This window comes from Prionailurus viverrinus, chromosome A1, assembly GCF_022837055.1.
Source record: "Prionailurus viverrinus isolate Anna chromosome A1, UM_Priviv_1.0, whole genome shotgun sequence".
Classification (NCBI taxonomy): Eukaryota; Metazoa; Chordata; class Mammalia; order Carnivora; family Felidae; genus Prionailurus; species Prionailurus viverrinus.
This window is the reverse complement of record NC_062561.1, coordinates 159,633,786-159,649,334: the sequence shown is the minus strand read 5'-3', so window position 1 is coordinate 159,649,334 and position 15,549 is coordinate 159,633,786. Positions and strand designations below refer to the sequence as shown.

General features: G+C 38.7%; 1 protein-coding gene across 1 annotated transcript; it reads right to left on the bottom strand.

Moving 5' to 3' along the window:
• Positions 1 to 1,197: 1,197 nt before the first annotated feature.
• Positions 1,198 to 14,726, bottom strand: LOC125164494 (uncharacterized). The gene is made up of 4 exons (XM_047857266.1): positions 14,541 to 14,726; positions 12,022 to 12,182; positions 7,465 to 7,589; positions 1,198 to 1,475 (listed from the first exon to the last, which is right to left on the bottom strand). Exons 1-4 carry the CDS (start codon positions 14,724 to 14,726, stop codon positions 1,198 to 1,200), a joined length of 750 nt encoding a protein of 249 aa, XP_047713222.1.
• Between the last annotated feature and the right edge of the window lie 823 nt (positions 14,727 to 15,549).

Genomic DNA, 15,549 nt, shown 5'->3' with positions numbered 1-15,549 from the left:
ATCTTTATTTTTAGTACTTTTTTAGGACATATTTTTAATATAAATGACCTCAACTCTTTTTTGAAACCAACTAATAAATAAGCTCTTTTTTTTTACTTTTTACTATCACTTTTTTTAACCTATAAAGGAATTACCTTGACAAATGGTTTGAATATTTTAAAATCCTTAACACATAATAAATATTTAATACAACACTACCAGATTACTTTCCAAAAATAGAAAACCAATTACCATATTATAACATATGTGGTCCAATTTCCCCTACAATAGCACCTTTTTAAGTCTTAGAATTATTGTTCTGCTACGCTAAGAGATAAGCTTCTTTGCAGACCTCTAAATGCTCTCCGTTAAAAAACAAAACAAAACAGTGTTAGATTTCAAAACCAGGCCTATAATCTGACCAAGGATCTACTCAGGCAAGAAACTTTCTTTCTTGGTCTTCTGGTCTTCTATTTTTAATAATAAATTTTTGCTCAACCAAATGAGAAAAAACATATAGACTGTTCAGAGATGTTTAGATACAGGAAGTAATTATATAGAAATATATGTTTACAAAGTGACTAATGTTTTCTATGGTAAACATAAAAATATACAAAGAGTAAACAGTGGGTGATTCAGATGAACAAGTCATGATTATTAGTAACTTTATACAAAGACAAAGAAGACATACTCTTTGTAGAAAGTGGCCATATATAAATATGTTATAGTAAATCTCCTGTCTCTGCTATTTCTGCCAAAAGGAGAATTCAGATATATTCTATGTCTTTGTTTATCAAAAGTTTATCTTAAAATACTCAAACCAGTCACTGTCTCCCTCACCTCCCATCATTATAAGTTAGAGCTTATTCCCAGCAAACGCAAGGAAAGAATCAAGAACATGCACATAGCAACTTTTGAGGATCCCCCTTCTCTGAAAGACAACTCTGCCTCTGATAGAATTGGCTACAGCAGAAGGAACACTTGAAGCTCAAATTGTGCTGGTAGTTTCCCCTTTCTTTTTCCTGTGGCTTCGTTCTTTGCACCAATCCCTCTGGCTATGCCACTGAATATTTTTGTTTCTATTCTTTGGTTCCTACCAAACCATTATATTGTTTCAGAATAATAATAATACAGATGTTCCATATTCTAGACAGCCCTTTCTTCTCTCTCTCTCTTTCTCTCTCTCTCCCTCTCTCCCTATATTTCCCTCTCCTCTGCCTACCAAGGTAAGAGGTGGGGCCTGGAAGTATAAAGGAAAGGGATATGAAAAGAGGAAGGCTCACATGGTGCCCATGTGCTGGTTACATACTTATTTTCCTCGGTGGACTTGGCAAATGACGTCTTGAACCAATGTATCATTAAACGAATGAGCTCCTTCACCCTCACCACAGATGCCTTGACAAAATCCACTTGGTACGGCAAGAGGGCCAAGGCACACAGCTGTGCTGAGTCACTGTCGTTACAGAGATACAGTTTGCGGTAAAGGTGTTTTAAATCTGTTAACACCAAGGAACAAAGACCATTGTGAGAATTTGCTCCCTCTTCTTTTTTGGCTTCCCCAATACAAATGAGCTATGTTTCTCTGATTAATTAGATCTTGATCATTTAAAATGAAAGTTGTTTTTTTTTTCTTTTTAGGAAAGTTATTCCAGTTTACTCAAGTAATTAAAAGAGAGAGCTTCAACATCATGATGCCTGAGCAATTCAAGTGAGCAAACTCTGATATAAGAAAATCTGATGAGGCAGATTTTCTGTCTATTCACACTGGAAGTTTATTTCCCAGAAGCAGATTTCAGTACCTTAGGCAAATATCATCTACATATAAACTAAATGTCATCAGACTCTCTGAACAATAACCTATATAATTCCCCGTGTTCAATATCTAAATTGTTCTTATTTGTATATATACTTGCAGAAGAGATTCTACCACCTGGACACGAGGGAATTAATTATATTTATAAAGGTAGAAATGATTTTAAAGATGTATTTGGGTCAAATTTAAAACAAATAGTCCACTAATGAGGGAGGAAAATGAGATTAAATGGCAAGAATGACCATCAATAGCTTAATACTACAACCTTATAAAACATGTACTCAGGTCATGCTTATTCTCTCTGTATGAAATATAAATGTTTAGTACCTTTTATCATAATCTATTTAAATTTTCCCAATTCAAAACAATTGGAAGTTCTAATATGAATTTATTTTAGACAGCCCTTACACATACCTATCCTTCTGCCCAACTAAATTGCACACAATGATACACTTGTTAATCATGGAAAATTTCACATCTACAATACATATTTTAAAGTTAATTGGTTAGTAACTTTATGTTAGTTGTAAAATATATTTTACATAAAGTAAAATACTGATGTGCCTTTATCTGGATCCCTAATCTCAAGCATATCTGTGCAGTCCTTTTATCCTGGTCCAGTTGTTTACGGCCAAATCAGAGATATAATAGTAGGTTGATTATCAACAGGTTAGAGAGTAAAATCAAATTACTATGATAAACATAAGCAAATAAATAGAGTTATATATGACACATATCTTATAAGGGCATATTATAACAAACATATTCTAGTCCCAAACTTCCAGGCAATAGTCATTTGAACTATTAAAAAAGACCTTTCAGTTTTCCTCGGAGCTTTTCTCTGCCTTTCTTAGCAATCAGACTTGGCCAGAAACTCAGATTTATGATGATAAAAGATAAAAGAAACAATAATTTACTCAAATTTTGATATTCAATAAGTGTGCCAGATACTTGATGACTTACTCTATTTATCTGATGAGATGTCATGGCTGACCTGGGGATTATCTACTCAAAGCCACTGGTATATGAACATTTCCCCTCCTTCAAAGGTCTTCACTGACAAGAACCCAAGTTTGTGGTCCCTAACTTATTTTTAATGCTTATGGTCTTCTATTTCTACTCTGTGTGACTTAGGTCAGTTTAAGAAACTTTAGTTTAGCATTGTCACATCATCACCATTATTTGAAATACAGGAACACTTAGCTCCCTTGCTTTGAATCAAGTACTGTTCTAAGTGCTTTATAATTATTAACACATTTACTCTTTAACATCCCTGAGATAAAGGAACTATTATTCTCTCCAGCTTGCAAAGGAGGAGGAGAGTCAGAGAGGTTAAGTAGGTGGCTCAAAGTCAGCATGGCCAAGAAGTTAAACCATCTATTGTCACCCTACTATCTTCTATTGCATGTTAGATCTGAGCCCAAATGCCTAATTAGTGGCTAATTCAATGGTTCTCAGACTTTAATGAGTACAAGAATCTTGTGGGGATCTTTTGAAATGCAATTTCTGATTTAGTAGGTCTGGGATGGAACCCAAGATTCTGTATCTAGCAAGTTCCTAAGTGATGCTGATAGTGCTGATCTGAGAATCACATCTGGGGCAGGAATGTTGTCAATCATGGTCTTGTCAGATCTCATGGCTCTGGGCTGCATTGTAGCACATGGGCCACACTATTGATTGTGTAGCACTTATGTAAGGTGTGCAGGGAATGACATCAAGATTCCTGTGAAAACTTGATGTGATCATCTGAGTCTTGCTCTGGCAATTTTTAGCAACATTTAGTTGCCCACTAAAATTCCTTGGAACCCTAAGATTTGTCTGAATTGCTGGATTGTTGTTGTCCTGTAAAATTTGCTCCCCATCATCAGTGGAGAAAAGCAGGGTTACATAACAATTTCAGGATTTTTCAGTTCATTTCACACAGCTGTGCTCAAGAACTTAGGGGACTTAGAAGCCAGTGTAAAAATATGTTTCTCTCCTCTGGGAGACATTTTAGCTCAAGAGCTACTGATACAGCCTCAAATCCTCAAGACAATTTCCAAGGAACTGCTGTTGGCTAACAATTGTGCTTTTGAAGTCTGCACACAAGAGAAAGAATTAATTTGCACAAATACAAAAGCTTTATGAGCCTATGGTAAGACGTAAGGAGATAGAATCATCTTTTTAAAATAAATATTCATTGAGCTAGTAAGCAGTTTGCTACATGATTTCAAATTGAATCTCATATTTTAATTCTTGCAATATCTCTGTTTTTTAGATTTAAAAAAATGAGGTTTGAGATTTCCATGATTTACCTAAGGTCTCATAGATAATATAAAATAGATCTGGGATTTGGCTTCAAGCCCAGTGTATTCTTCCCATTATAGAACTTTGACATTGTATCAGTCTACACAGGATCAAGACAGTGTGAAGGACCTGGATTTATATCCCAGGCCTTGCACATACTGGCTACATAACTGTGGGTAGTTTGCTTACTTTTTCTAAGGCTCAATTTTTTTTTAAATATGCAAACTGGAGAGAGGGTCATTATTTTAGGTGTTTGTTTTGTTTTGTTTGTTTGTTTTGCAAACCAAATGGGATTCATTTAATGAGATTAATTTTAGGGCAATGAGAATTATGTATGGCATATAATAAGTGCTGGATAAATCATAGCACTTTAAAAAAGTCTTACAGGATCAGCAAGATTATCAGAGCCAAGAGGACTTAACTAACACTGCAGTATAGACCAAGATGTCACATTCCCTTTCCTAGTATCCTTATTTCAGAGTTCCCTATACTTCTGTCTTATTACAGATAATGTTATATTAAAATGACCTATTTATGGGGCACCTGGGCAGCTCAGTTGGTCAAGCGTCTACTCCTTGATTTTGGTTCAGGGCAGTCTCATAGTTGATGAGATCAAACCTCGTGTCCATCTCTGCACTGACAGTATGGAGCCTGCTTGGGATTCTCTCTCTCCCTCTCTCTCTCTGCCCCTCCCCAGCTAGTGCATTCCTGCTCTCTCTCTCTCTCACTCTCTCAAAATAAATAAACAAACAACACAAAATAAAATAGCCTATGCATGTGTTTTCCCCTCCAGACTATAAACTTCATCATGTCTTATTCATGTTTGTACCCAGTGGTAACACAGTTTCTAGACCATGGCAGGCACGTAGTGCATGTGCATTAACAAATTATAGCACAAAAGAAGAGAATTTTAATGTGAGCAGCACATTGTCCAACAGTGCTGATTAGTAAAAGAACTAGCTCAAGAAAGTCAACCTGTTCCTCTGGGGTCTGGCTGAGAGGGTAGGACCAATGTTATGTTTAATAATTCTTTTTATTCCATGAATAGTTATTGAATAATACAGTACCAGGAACAAAGACAAATCTTATGCTCATGGAGCTCAAAACACTGTGGGAAGCCAAACCTGTACATAGTGACAGTATAGAGGATCATGCTGTGGTGGAGATATAGGGAGGATTCTGTGGGAAAGCAGAAGAGTCAGGTCTAGGAAGAATTAGAGAAGCAAGTTGAGCTGGTGCTGAGTTGAGTCTTGAAGGTTGAGCAGAAACTTTAAGATAGAGTATAGGATGGGGCAGGTTAAGAAAATGTATCACTGGGGGTGCCTGGCTGACTCAGTCAGGAGAGCATGTGACTCTAGATATCAGGGTTGTGAGTTCCAGCCCCGTGTTGGGTATAAAGATTACTTAAATAAACTTAAAAAATCAATGGAAACAATGGGCAAAGACATAGAGATAGAGCCTTAGGGAATAACAGATAGACAGATAAACTGGAGCCTTAGGGAATAACAGATATTTCAAGGTTAGGAATCTCTCCTCTACAAAATGTGAGCTCCAAAAGAACAACAATCTTGATCTCCTGTCTATTTCATTGTAAGTATTTAATAGCACATGATAGATATTCCACAAATAATGGTTGAATGGGATAAATAAGTGAATAGAACAGTGAAAATATTTAATATGCCCTGCTAAGCTACAGGAGGATCACTGCTCATATATTGGCTCATGATTTGCTATGGTACTTTTAGTACCACCTATTGACACAAAGAGAATACATACATAAATGTTCTAAGTCAAGCAGAAGCCTACACTCAACACCCAAGTTCTCTGGAGAATATACTTACTAATAAATCACTTAGTCATCTGGGCCTCCGCTGGGGCTACTATAACAAAATATCACAGACTGCATGGCTTAAACAACAGAAACTTATTTTTTTACAGTTCCGGAGGCTAGGAAGTCCAAGATCAAGGGCCAGTAGATTTGGTTCCTAGTGACAGATCTCTTCTTGGCTTGCAGTTGGCTACCTTCTTGCTGTAGCTTCACATGGCCCCGAGAGGAAGTTCTTGTGTCTCCTTCTCTTCCTTGAGGGGCACTGATCCCATCCTGGGGGTCCATTCCCCATGACCTCATCCAAACCTGATTGCCTCCCCAAAGGTCTCTCCTCATAATACCATCACACTGAAGGTTAGGGTTTCAACATATGGATTTTGAGGAGCTGATAACGGGGCCTTAATCTTCTTGCCTAATGGAGATACTTTATTCCCCTCTTTTTGTAAGTATGGACTAAATTCTATATTTCATATCTCATTTCAGATAGCACATCTTAGGGATAAAAATAACACCACAGTAGCCATCACAATATCATTCTATGACTCTGTCCTTTTCACTTCCCATTTCTTTAAGGAGTTTCCTCAAATTCCTCCCCTATTTAAGATGCCCCCATGGACTATCTCACATGTGCTTGCAGACTTTTTCTTTCTATACCACATGATATTTGCCATTATCATCTTCTCTTGATCATTTGTGCTGTTTGATGTCTTCTGTAGCTGCTGTTATCAAAAGCACTGATGGTCCCACCAAAAACAGTTATGCCATCAGGGTGGCCATGCCTGCCAAAGGCACAACTCTTCGGGCCAGTCGTGGGGAAGTAAGAGCCTGAAGGAGAGAGGCCTGTTCTTGCATCTTCTCAGGTCACAGTGAGGGTGACTTCTTGGCTCCTCATGCCTTCTGGACCCCTTCCTCGTTCACACAATAACCCCAGAGCTGCATTCCACCACTCAGGCTGCAAAGTTGTGCTGACTTGAGCTCTGGCTGCCATAGCAGACATCCAGGAAACAGCTCATCTAGTTTTCCCTCAAATTTTATTGAAGTCTTTCTCCAAGAGACAGGCATGAGTCCACTGGTGCCGAGTACTAAGCACCTTTCTCTGCAATACTGGTCTGTTGAGTTTGGACCAAAGTTATGTTCCTAACCCATCTTTCCCACTGGGGAAGACTAAGTTTCCCTCCTGAGTCAGCCAGATTGTGCCTGAATCCTGGGGCAAACCCAGCTTAGGCTCACATAGGGATTCCTGCTACAAGCAGCAGCTCCCTGCAAGCTATGTACATACTTCGTTTGTGCTCTTTCTCTACTCCATTATCCTGGACAAGTAGTTAATACTTGATCACACTTCTTAAATTAAAAACTGGTGGCAGACAGATGCATGGTGTTTATGTGCTGCAGGAAAAAAAAATGTCTCCTAACAACACTAAATGTTTCACTACGACAAGCAGCCTGGTTCCCTACTCCTACTTCACTGCTGTGTCTGGATGTCCTCAGTCCTGTATAAATACATGTTGAATAAGCAGTCATTTTAAGGCTTCCCGTGAAACAAAAAAATAAACCTTACCTGTGGAGGGTGCATGCCCCAGGACATCATAGCAGGCCATGATCTCAAAAGAATGATTGTGAAGACCTTCAGTACATAAAAAATTGAATCTTAAAGACAATGGTGCTCTCTTTCCCATTAGGATCCTTAACAAAGGAACAAGACATGGCATGAGAAATAGTAGAGAAAAAAGAAACTGAGATGTTTTTCAACCACCCTTCCCCTTATTCTAGCCCTGCTACTCTCCTGGCTATTTCTTAAACATTCCAGGAATGTTCCCTTCTCAGGGTCTTTGCAATTGCCATTCCTATACCTAGAGTACATTGATGGAAGATACTCCATAAGGCTTCAGTCTTCGTTGCACTGTTTGGCATTCCCTGGCCACCCTTTAAAACAAGAGCTCCCTCCCTGTTCTCTGTTCCCTTACCCTGCTCTATGTTTCTTCACAGCATTTAGTTACCACTTGGCATTATTTGCTTATTTCTCTTATATTGGAGTGTTGGTTGAACAAAGGCAGGAGCTGTGTTTGTTTTATTTACTGCCCTGTCCCTAATATCTGACATGTAGTAGGTGATTAAGAAGTAATGTTTAAGTGAATTATTATCTGAATATAGATTGGGGCACAAGATATTGTTAACCATGAATATGATTAAGTAATACATTTTAAAAGAAATCAGACTTCTACTTCTGGGTATAATGAAGTAGTCTGTGGAAGATTGATGCTCATTCAGAACAACTAGAAAATTAGGTTTTCAAAACCACATATAAACATATTTGAGGGGCATCAGGGAGTTGATGAAGCTAGAAAGGCTGAGATTCCATGAGGGTGGGGGCAGCAGATTATGGAGAGGTGGACAGATACTCTGCTTTTTCCTTTCTGGGGACATACACTGATTTGGGGAATAGACACAAGGCTGAAAACATGGATTTCGTTTGTGTGAAGAGAAGCTTCTGGGGTAAAGAAACCAGCAGAACTCTTTCTAGTTCAGGGGATTGATGCAATGTTAAGAGACTTGGAGGCCACAATCCTGATCAAAAGGGAAGGGTGGAGAGTTAAATCTGAAATATGACCTGCTTTTCCCTCCAAACATCTGCTGAATTCTGAAGATGCTTGAGACAGGCACGGCTGAAGAAATAAAGCAGAATGTCTTCAAGAGTTGAATGGGGTTGGTGATAGTTTTTCCCGAATGAGACAACATGGTTGAGGATTCAGTCTTAAGAGCTGAGGAGACAAGGACTAGGGCAAAGTCCTTGGTGAACATACCAGGCTGTAACAGTGGTTCCCCAACTTTGTTGCATATTAGAATCACCTGGGGATCCTTAAAAAGTACAGATGCTCTGGCCTCCAAACATTTTTATTTAATGGGTATGAGGTGTTACTTGGGTAATCAGTTCTTATTCTATCCACTTGGAAAAAGAACATCAGCTGAAGCATCTAAGATTTTTTTATGCACGTGTCCTGGCTTTAATCTTAAAAAATCACTAGAAATTCCAAGAGACAGGGCTATAGGAGACATGGCCATTGGTATGTGAAGTTTTTACTGTTGTGTGTACCAGAGAGTTTGAATGAAGTATTAAATCCACTGAGGAGTTCAGAGTTCTAAAATGGGTCAAGGTTAATGAGAATGTCACTATCTTAGGCTACCTTACATACACATTACTGTCCAATGAGTATTCCAAAAGATTTTTGCTAATCTTATTAGTAGAAAAGAGGCATGGGTCATAGCAGTGCTTGTTCAGGAGTCCTCAGGTGATATTATTTGCCACTTCCTATTCTTGTCAACCCAGTCCATGAACATGCCATGTCTTGTCCATGTCTTATCAAGACAACTCCAAGTCCTCCAATCTGACTTTATTTATTTATTTATTCATTTAGAGAGACAGTGTGGGCAGGGGAGGGGCAGAGAGAGGGAGACACAGAATCCCAAGCAGGGTCCACACTGTCAGCACAGAGCCTGATGCAGGGCTCAAACCCACAAACCATGAGTTCATGACCTGAGCCAAAATCAAGAGTCAGATGCTTAACTGACTGAGCCATCCAGCCACCCGGCAATGTAATTTTAAAAGACTATTTCTCAGAGGAGAGCTTTAAGATGCTCCGACTGGATAATATAATGAAAGAGAGATTCTTGTTTTCAAGACTTCTAAATCAATGCAATAAGAAATAAGAGATAATGTGGAGAAATTCCAATTATAACATAATTATTATAGGTGTGACGCTTTATAGCACCATCTCCTTAAAAGCTGAAAGTATGTTTTCCCATTGTGGTTTTTTTAATAATAAACACACTGATGTGTAAAGAGAGGAGCACAATATCTCTGGTATGTAAATGATTTCCAGTAACTTGGGCTTATTGGGCAAGTCTCCTGAGATTTCATTCATAAGCAGCGCCCAGAAAGTGACTGACATAGAACAGTTGTTGTTACTGGTAGATTAAGATATAGACTAGTTTCAAAGGAAAAGAACGAGTTTTTCTCACACCCGTCTCTCAAAATAAAGTAACTGAATAGCTTTAAAAATAACAGCAACAAATAATATATCACCAAAAACCAGGCATCAACTGAAACAATAAACTCTACTCTCTCAGTGGGTGGGAGTCAAAACCAACTGTCAGACCCACATATCTGCTTCTTGTCCATTTTTAATTCAATTTTCCCTTCAAATGAATTGTGGTATGGTCTTAGTTGCTCTGAGTAGTGGAGAAGAAAGCCAGAAAAAGCGGCTGCTCCATTCAGATATCAGTACCAAACAACACCCTTGGACAATCTGCCTCTTTTCCTGACTTCACAGTCCTCTTTTCTCAGTTTGCCTCTAAGTCTTACTTCTCAGAAAATATGCTCCTTTTTAGCCACAGGAACCATTCAGCCAAACAAAATATGGGATAAAATACATTCTGGGCTGAATTAAAACCATTAGTCCCTTGAAAAATCACTCAGAGTGAGTGAAAATGAACAGGCATTTAAAAGGTGCAAAAGAGAGATGGTGGTTACCTGGGAACTCGGTTCAACTTTGAAGACTTTTCAATTAAATTACTTAATGAGTTGAAAGAATAGAAGGAACATAGATGAGAAAATGAGTTTGCTTGTTTTTAGTCAGGAACAATTAGAGTAAATGAACCATGGTTTTCAGGGTTGTTATTTTTCATGGGTTCTACTTCAAAATTCCTTCTGGAAATCTAAAAAGTAAAGACTTTCAAGAGCTGTTTTTTCCAAGTGAAGGGCAGCTGAGATATGGAAGAGGGGAAAAAGCATTAGGGAGAGTGAATCCATAAGGTTCTTTGAAGTTGGGTGGGTGAGGAGTATAGAAAATGACCTAACAATGAAAAACAAATATTGTGTTTCCAAATAAGGTTACCATGGAAAGAATACAGCCTAACTCTTATTTTTAATGTGCCTTAGAGTACATTAACATTCTGTTTTGATAAATAATAATAACAATAGTATGATGCAACCTTTAGTTTACAAATTTAATGGGGAAAACTTGGAAGAAGCAATGAAAGAAGCAATAAAAATGAAAAACACATTCTCCTATTTCTCCTGTTTGTTTTCTTTTTTCTTAAAGGTGGTCTTTCTCCATCCAAAGTGTCATTGTATGAGAAACTCCATCATTTCCCTTTCTGCCTTTCCAACCCAAAGGATGTCAGTCACTATTGTCACCATCATGCCATTCATCTGAAGTCTTTCGCTAACTAGCACAATTTAGTAGGTGTTTGGTATTCCTGAAGGTAGTATGTTTCAATAAAGACACATTCAAGCTACTTCTCCATACTCATTTGAAGCGAAGGCTTGGTAATGAATCTATTATTTAAATTAAGAAACAGTTCTGGGACATTGTTTTAAAACATTGATATTATTTTAGAAAAAGTGACACATAGCTTGGTTTGTTTTTCTCAGGAAAAATGCTTTCTTTATTTTACAACATGGATATTTGCATTTCTCTTCATCCACAGTTCACTATACTGAAAAAAATAACAGGATGTGTAAAAATGAAAGAGAAAAATAAATAATAACATGTCAAGGTGTTTGCATTTCTTTCCTTTTTTCTTTCTGGAACTTACCAAAACAAACAAACAAACAAACAAACAAAAACAAAAAAAAACGCTGCCAGGTCTGATTAGTTCAACATTTGGAGCAAAGAGACATTGTGTGTAATGTCAGCAAAGCCACATCAGCAAGAGACCCCAGGATATAGCTGAAGGGAATGTTTATCAGACAAATGCGTCTCAAAGACTCTTGGTTCTTGGAGGCACCTTTCCCACCCCTTCCTGTTTGCATTCCTCAGAGTCAGGTTTCAGCTAGGGGATGGAAATTAAATAAAGGTGCACTGGGGAAAACATAATTAGTCCTTAAATCGTAGAATCTCAAATTCGTGAAATTTCATTGAAAGTTCAGCTAGAAGTCTTAAAAAAAATGCCTCTGGGGCAATCTTTCCAAGTTTTCTCTCAAAAATTTAATGTTAGCATACAGAAGAAGTAATGGTTGCTCAATAATGCCCTTTTGTACCAAGCTAAGAATTTCCCTTAGCTGACGTTTCCACCTGTGGAAGAAAAGGATTCACAGGAACACCTTCACCCAGACCTGTTTCCACGTGATGTTTGCTTTAAGTTTTCCCTCAGAGCATCCAGAGCTTCTCGCAGTTGTTTTTTGCAATGGTTCACATTGGCAAACACATCACTGAACAACACGATGTCAATCTCTGAGCATCCTTGGGTGTCAGTCCCCTTTATATAAGAACCACCCTGTGAAGACGAAGGATTTAATGTGGGTCAAACCTAAACTAACCTTGAGGGAAGCACAAATTTCAAGTTGTAGCATTTTAGGGTCAATTAACATTGTGGAATAGCTTAAATATGTGCAGTTTAACCCCCTTCACCCTGGGGGGGGGGTGTGGAACAGAAGAAGGAGAAAGCAATCTATCAGGGTCTACTGAGAATTTAGGTTCAGCTATGAAAAAGAAAGCATAATTTTCCAAAAAAGCCTGAAAATCCTTACGAAGACAGAGAGCCGCTGGTTCTCAGACTCTTTCTGCCTGAAAGCCACTAGACTGTATGGAACCTAAAGGGGCAGGAATCAAATTCACCACTGTGAAGCCTGAAGCTCACACCTAGCAGTTGTCAATGAACAGCTAGACAGGTGCCACCGGCATAAGTGTCCTAGCACAGACCCAACCTGTGAGAGCTAGAACCACAAGTGACTGAGGTTTCTGGGGGATGTTACTTTTCCTTGTTTCTAAATAGATCTTGAATGCTTTTTAATAAGTGTTCTGTAATTATAATTACTGAGAATTTACCTCAAATCTCTCTCTAAATATAATTTTATAAAAGTCAAACTGGAAGGAATTAACCGTACTTTATTGCCTTCTTTAGCACTCCAGGAAAACTTCAGGTTGCAAGGTCCCACAGGAATCTCTTCAGCAGCAAAGAAACCTGTTACCTATGATTTGGTAACCGTCATGTCCCAAATAAGGCAAAAGCAATCTATCAAAGGTAGACTGTGACACACAAATGACACTGTGATTTCACATGAAGTTAGAAAACATTTCAATGCTTGGCTCCAGAGTCATTCTGTATCTGCTAATCATGAAGACTAAAATAGGTGTCTCATGCCCTACCATCTCTACCCCAACTTAACTCTGTTCCTAACACGGTTCTCACTAGTGCAACTAATTTACAAAACCTATTCCCATTAGAAGTTACAGTGACAGGGGCGCCTGGGTGACTCAGTTCGTTGAGCATCCGACTCTTGAATTCGGCTCAGGTCATAATCCCAGAGTTTTGGGATCAAGCTCCATGCTGAGCATGAAGCCTGCTTGGGGATTCTCTTTCTCTCTCTCTCTTTCTCTCTCTCTCTCTGCTCCTCTGCTCCTCCTCAGCTCACATGTGTGCTCCCTCTCTCTCTTTCTCTTCAAAATAAAGAAGAGGAAATTATAGTGACAGAGGAATATGGGAAATGTAGTTTTTAGCCTCTTTAATCTGAGAATTCTTAATACACTAATGTGTACTGTCACTATTCAAGAATGGACTAAAGGGCACAACAATTCTGCAACTTAATCATTAGCTCCTGTTTTTGGCAAGCATCAGGCAGGACTAGAATAGAACGCTGACTCTTATCTCTGTAGAAGAAAATATATTGTTTCATATTCAGGCATTGCCATAGCTATCTGAAGGAAGAATTTAATCATCCTCATAAGTCATATTTGCTACTGAGTTACATTAAAAATTGTTTTTGCTTTTAAATAAGTTTATGGCTGAAAGATGATTTTATAACAAATATATGTGCATTTGTAGTTTTCTTGACATCATTTCAAAAGATTTATTTTTTTATTTTTTTAATTTTTCTAAGCAATCTTTACACCCACGGAGGGCTCAAACTCATGACCCTGAGATGGAGTCTCACGCTCCAACTAGTGAGGCAGCCAGGCACCCCATGTGTGCATTTTAAAACGAAGGAGTGGAAAAATTATCGGAATAAAATGCCCACAGAACTGCCCTGTATTTTTTTCTCTAAACACGGATGAGAGAGTATTCAGTGACAGTATTAATGGTAAAAATAATAATAACGGGGCAGGGGGGAAATCATACCATCATTGCTATTTGGATTCCTTTCCTGTGTTCAGGACATTTTTCTTCAAGGAAATTTTCTGTGCTCTCTGGACAACTGTTTCTGGACTCAGTGAGTTGTCTTTAAGTTGACAGGGAGCCCATCAGCGCAGCACCTAATTACTTCCACAGGCAGATTGCTCAAGCATGAAACAGGGCCCTGGGGGACAGGCTCACCTCCTTTGCCTGAAATTCCCTTAAGCATTTACAAATATCAGTCAAGTGTAAGCCAATTCTTTGGTCTTGCCAATGTAAAGGCACTTTCATCCCTCGGGCAAAAATTGCCAACCTTAATGGACTCCAGCTGTCGCATGGTTGAGTGCCTGCTCCACCAGCCTGAAGCCTACCCTGGCATTTCAAAGAGCTCCTTGCGAGCTGTGTCACCCCATGCAGAAGGCAACACTGGCCTTTGAACATGTGGCCTTGCCTGGTTGACGTTCATTGCCTCCATGAGGAAGGAATGGCTTCCTTAGGGCTGTGTGGCCTGGCTCAGATTACCTGGATCACTCGGGAGGCCGGCACCGGAAAGCAATCCTGGATCAACTTGAACAGGACCCCAATTTCAGCCACACATGCAGTGCTCAGATGACCAGAGGCAGGGCGGATATTTTTATCTGCAAATCTCTGTAGCTCTTGGGGACTTTTACACTCCAACATATTATGAGGTGAAAATCCTGTAGACATTTGGGCTGCATAGAGAAATGGCCAGTATTTGATATTCACTGTACAGAAAAAGATGTGTGTGTCTAAGGCAAGAACCTAATTTTATATGTAAATTACATCTAGTCAATCACCAGGACTATCTAGTTGTAATAACAGGGAAACTGACTCTGCTGGTAGAGCATCAGGTGAACAGCAGACTTCACTCCCACCAGACTTAGCTGACGTTGAACCCTAGGTCTCTATAGAGAAATGGCTGAACAGATATTCAGACATTCTTGTATGAGGAAAAAAATCTTTGCTCCAATTTCCTCAATCATTTTAAGTTCCTAAGTGAAAAACATATATGTTAACAAGTTTCAACAAAATGACCCCAAGGTACAGAATTCCAAGTTAAACCATTTATTAAAGGTCTCAAACTGTCAGTCCAGAGGCCATATTCTGCCTACAGAATGTTTGGTTTGGCCTGCACAGTGTTTTCAAAAAGAAAAAACTGAGCCAACACCTAAAAATCAGAAGATAGTACTTTTTTTTTTTTTAAATGGGGACATCGTAGGTGTGTGTTTTGAGCCAGAAGAGATGACAAGACTAACCACATCCTTCACGAGAAGGAAGTGAATAACTGAGTTGCTAGGTTCAACGAATGGAGCATGTGAACTAAACCGAGAAAAGCAGATTAACAGGAGAAGAGGCATTCAAATTTTACTGATGCTAATATATTTTTTTAATGTGCATAGGTCTCTTTACAGAAAAGAAATGAAAATTCAAAGTAGCGGTGAGACTCGGGGGTTTGTATGCCACTTAAAATATAATATGTTGTGGAGAAGTGAGTAGACAGAAGGAAGGG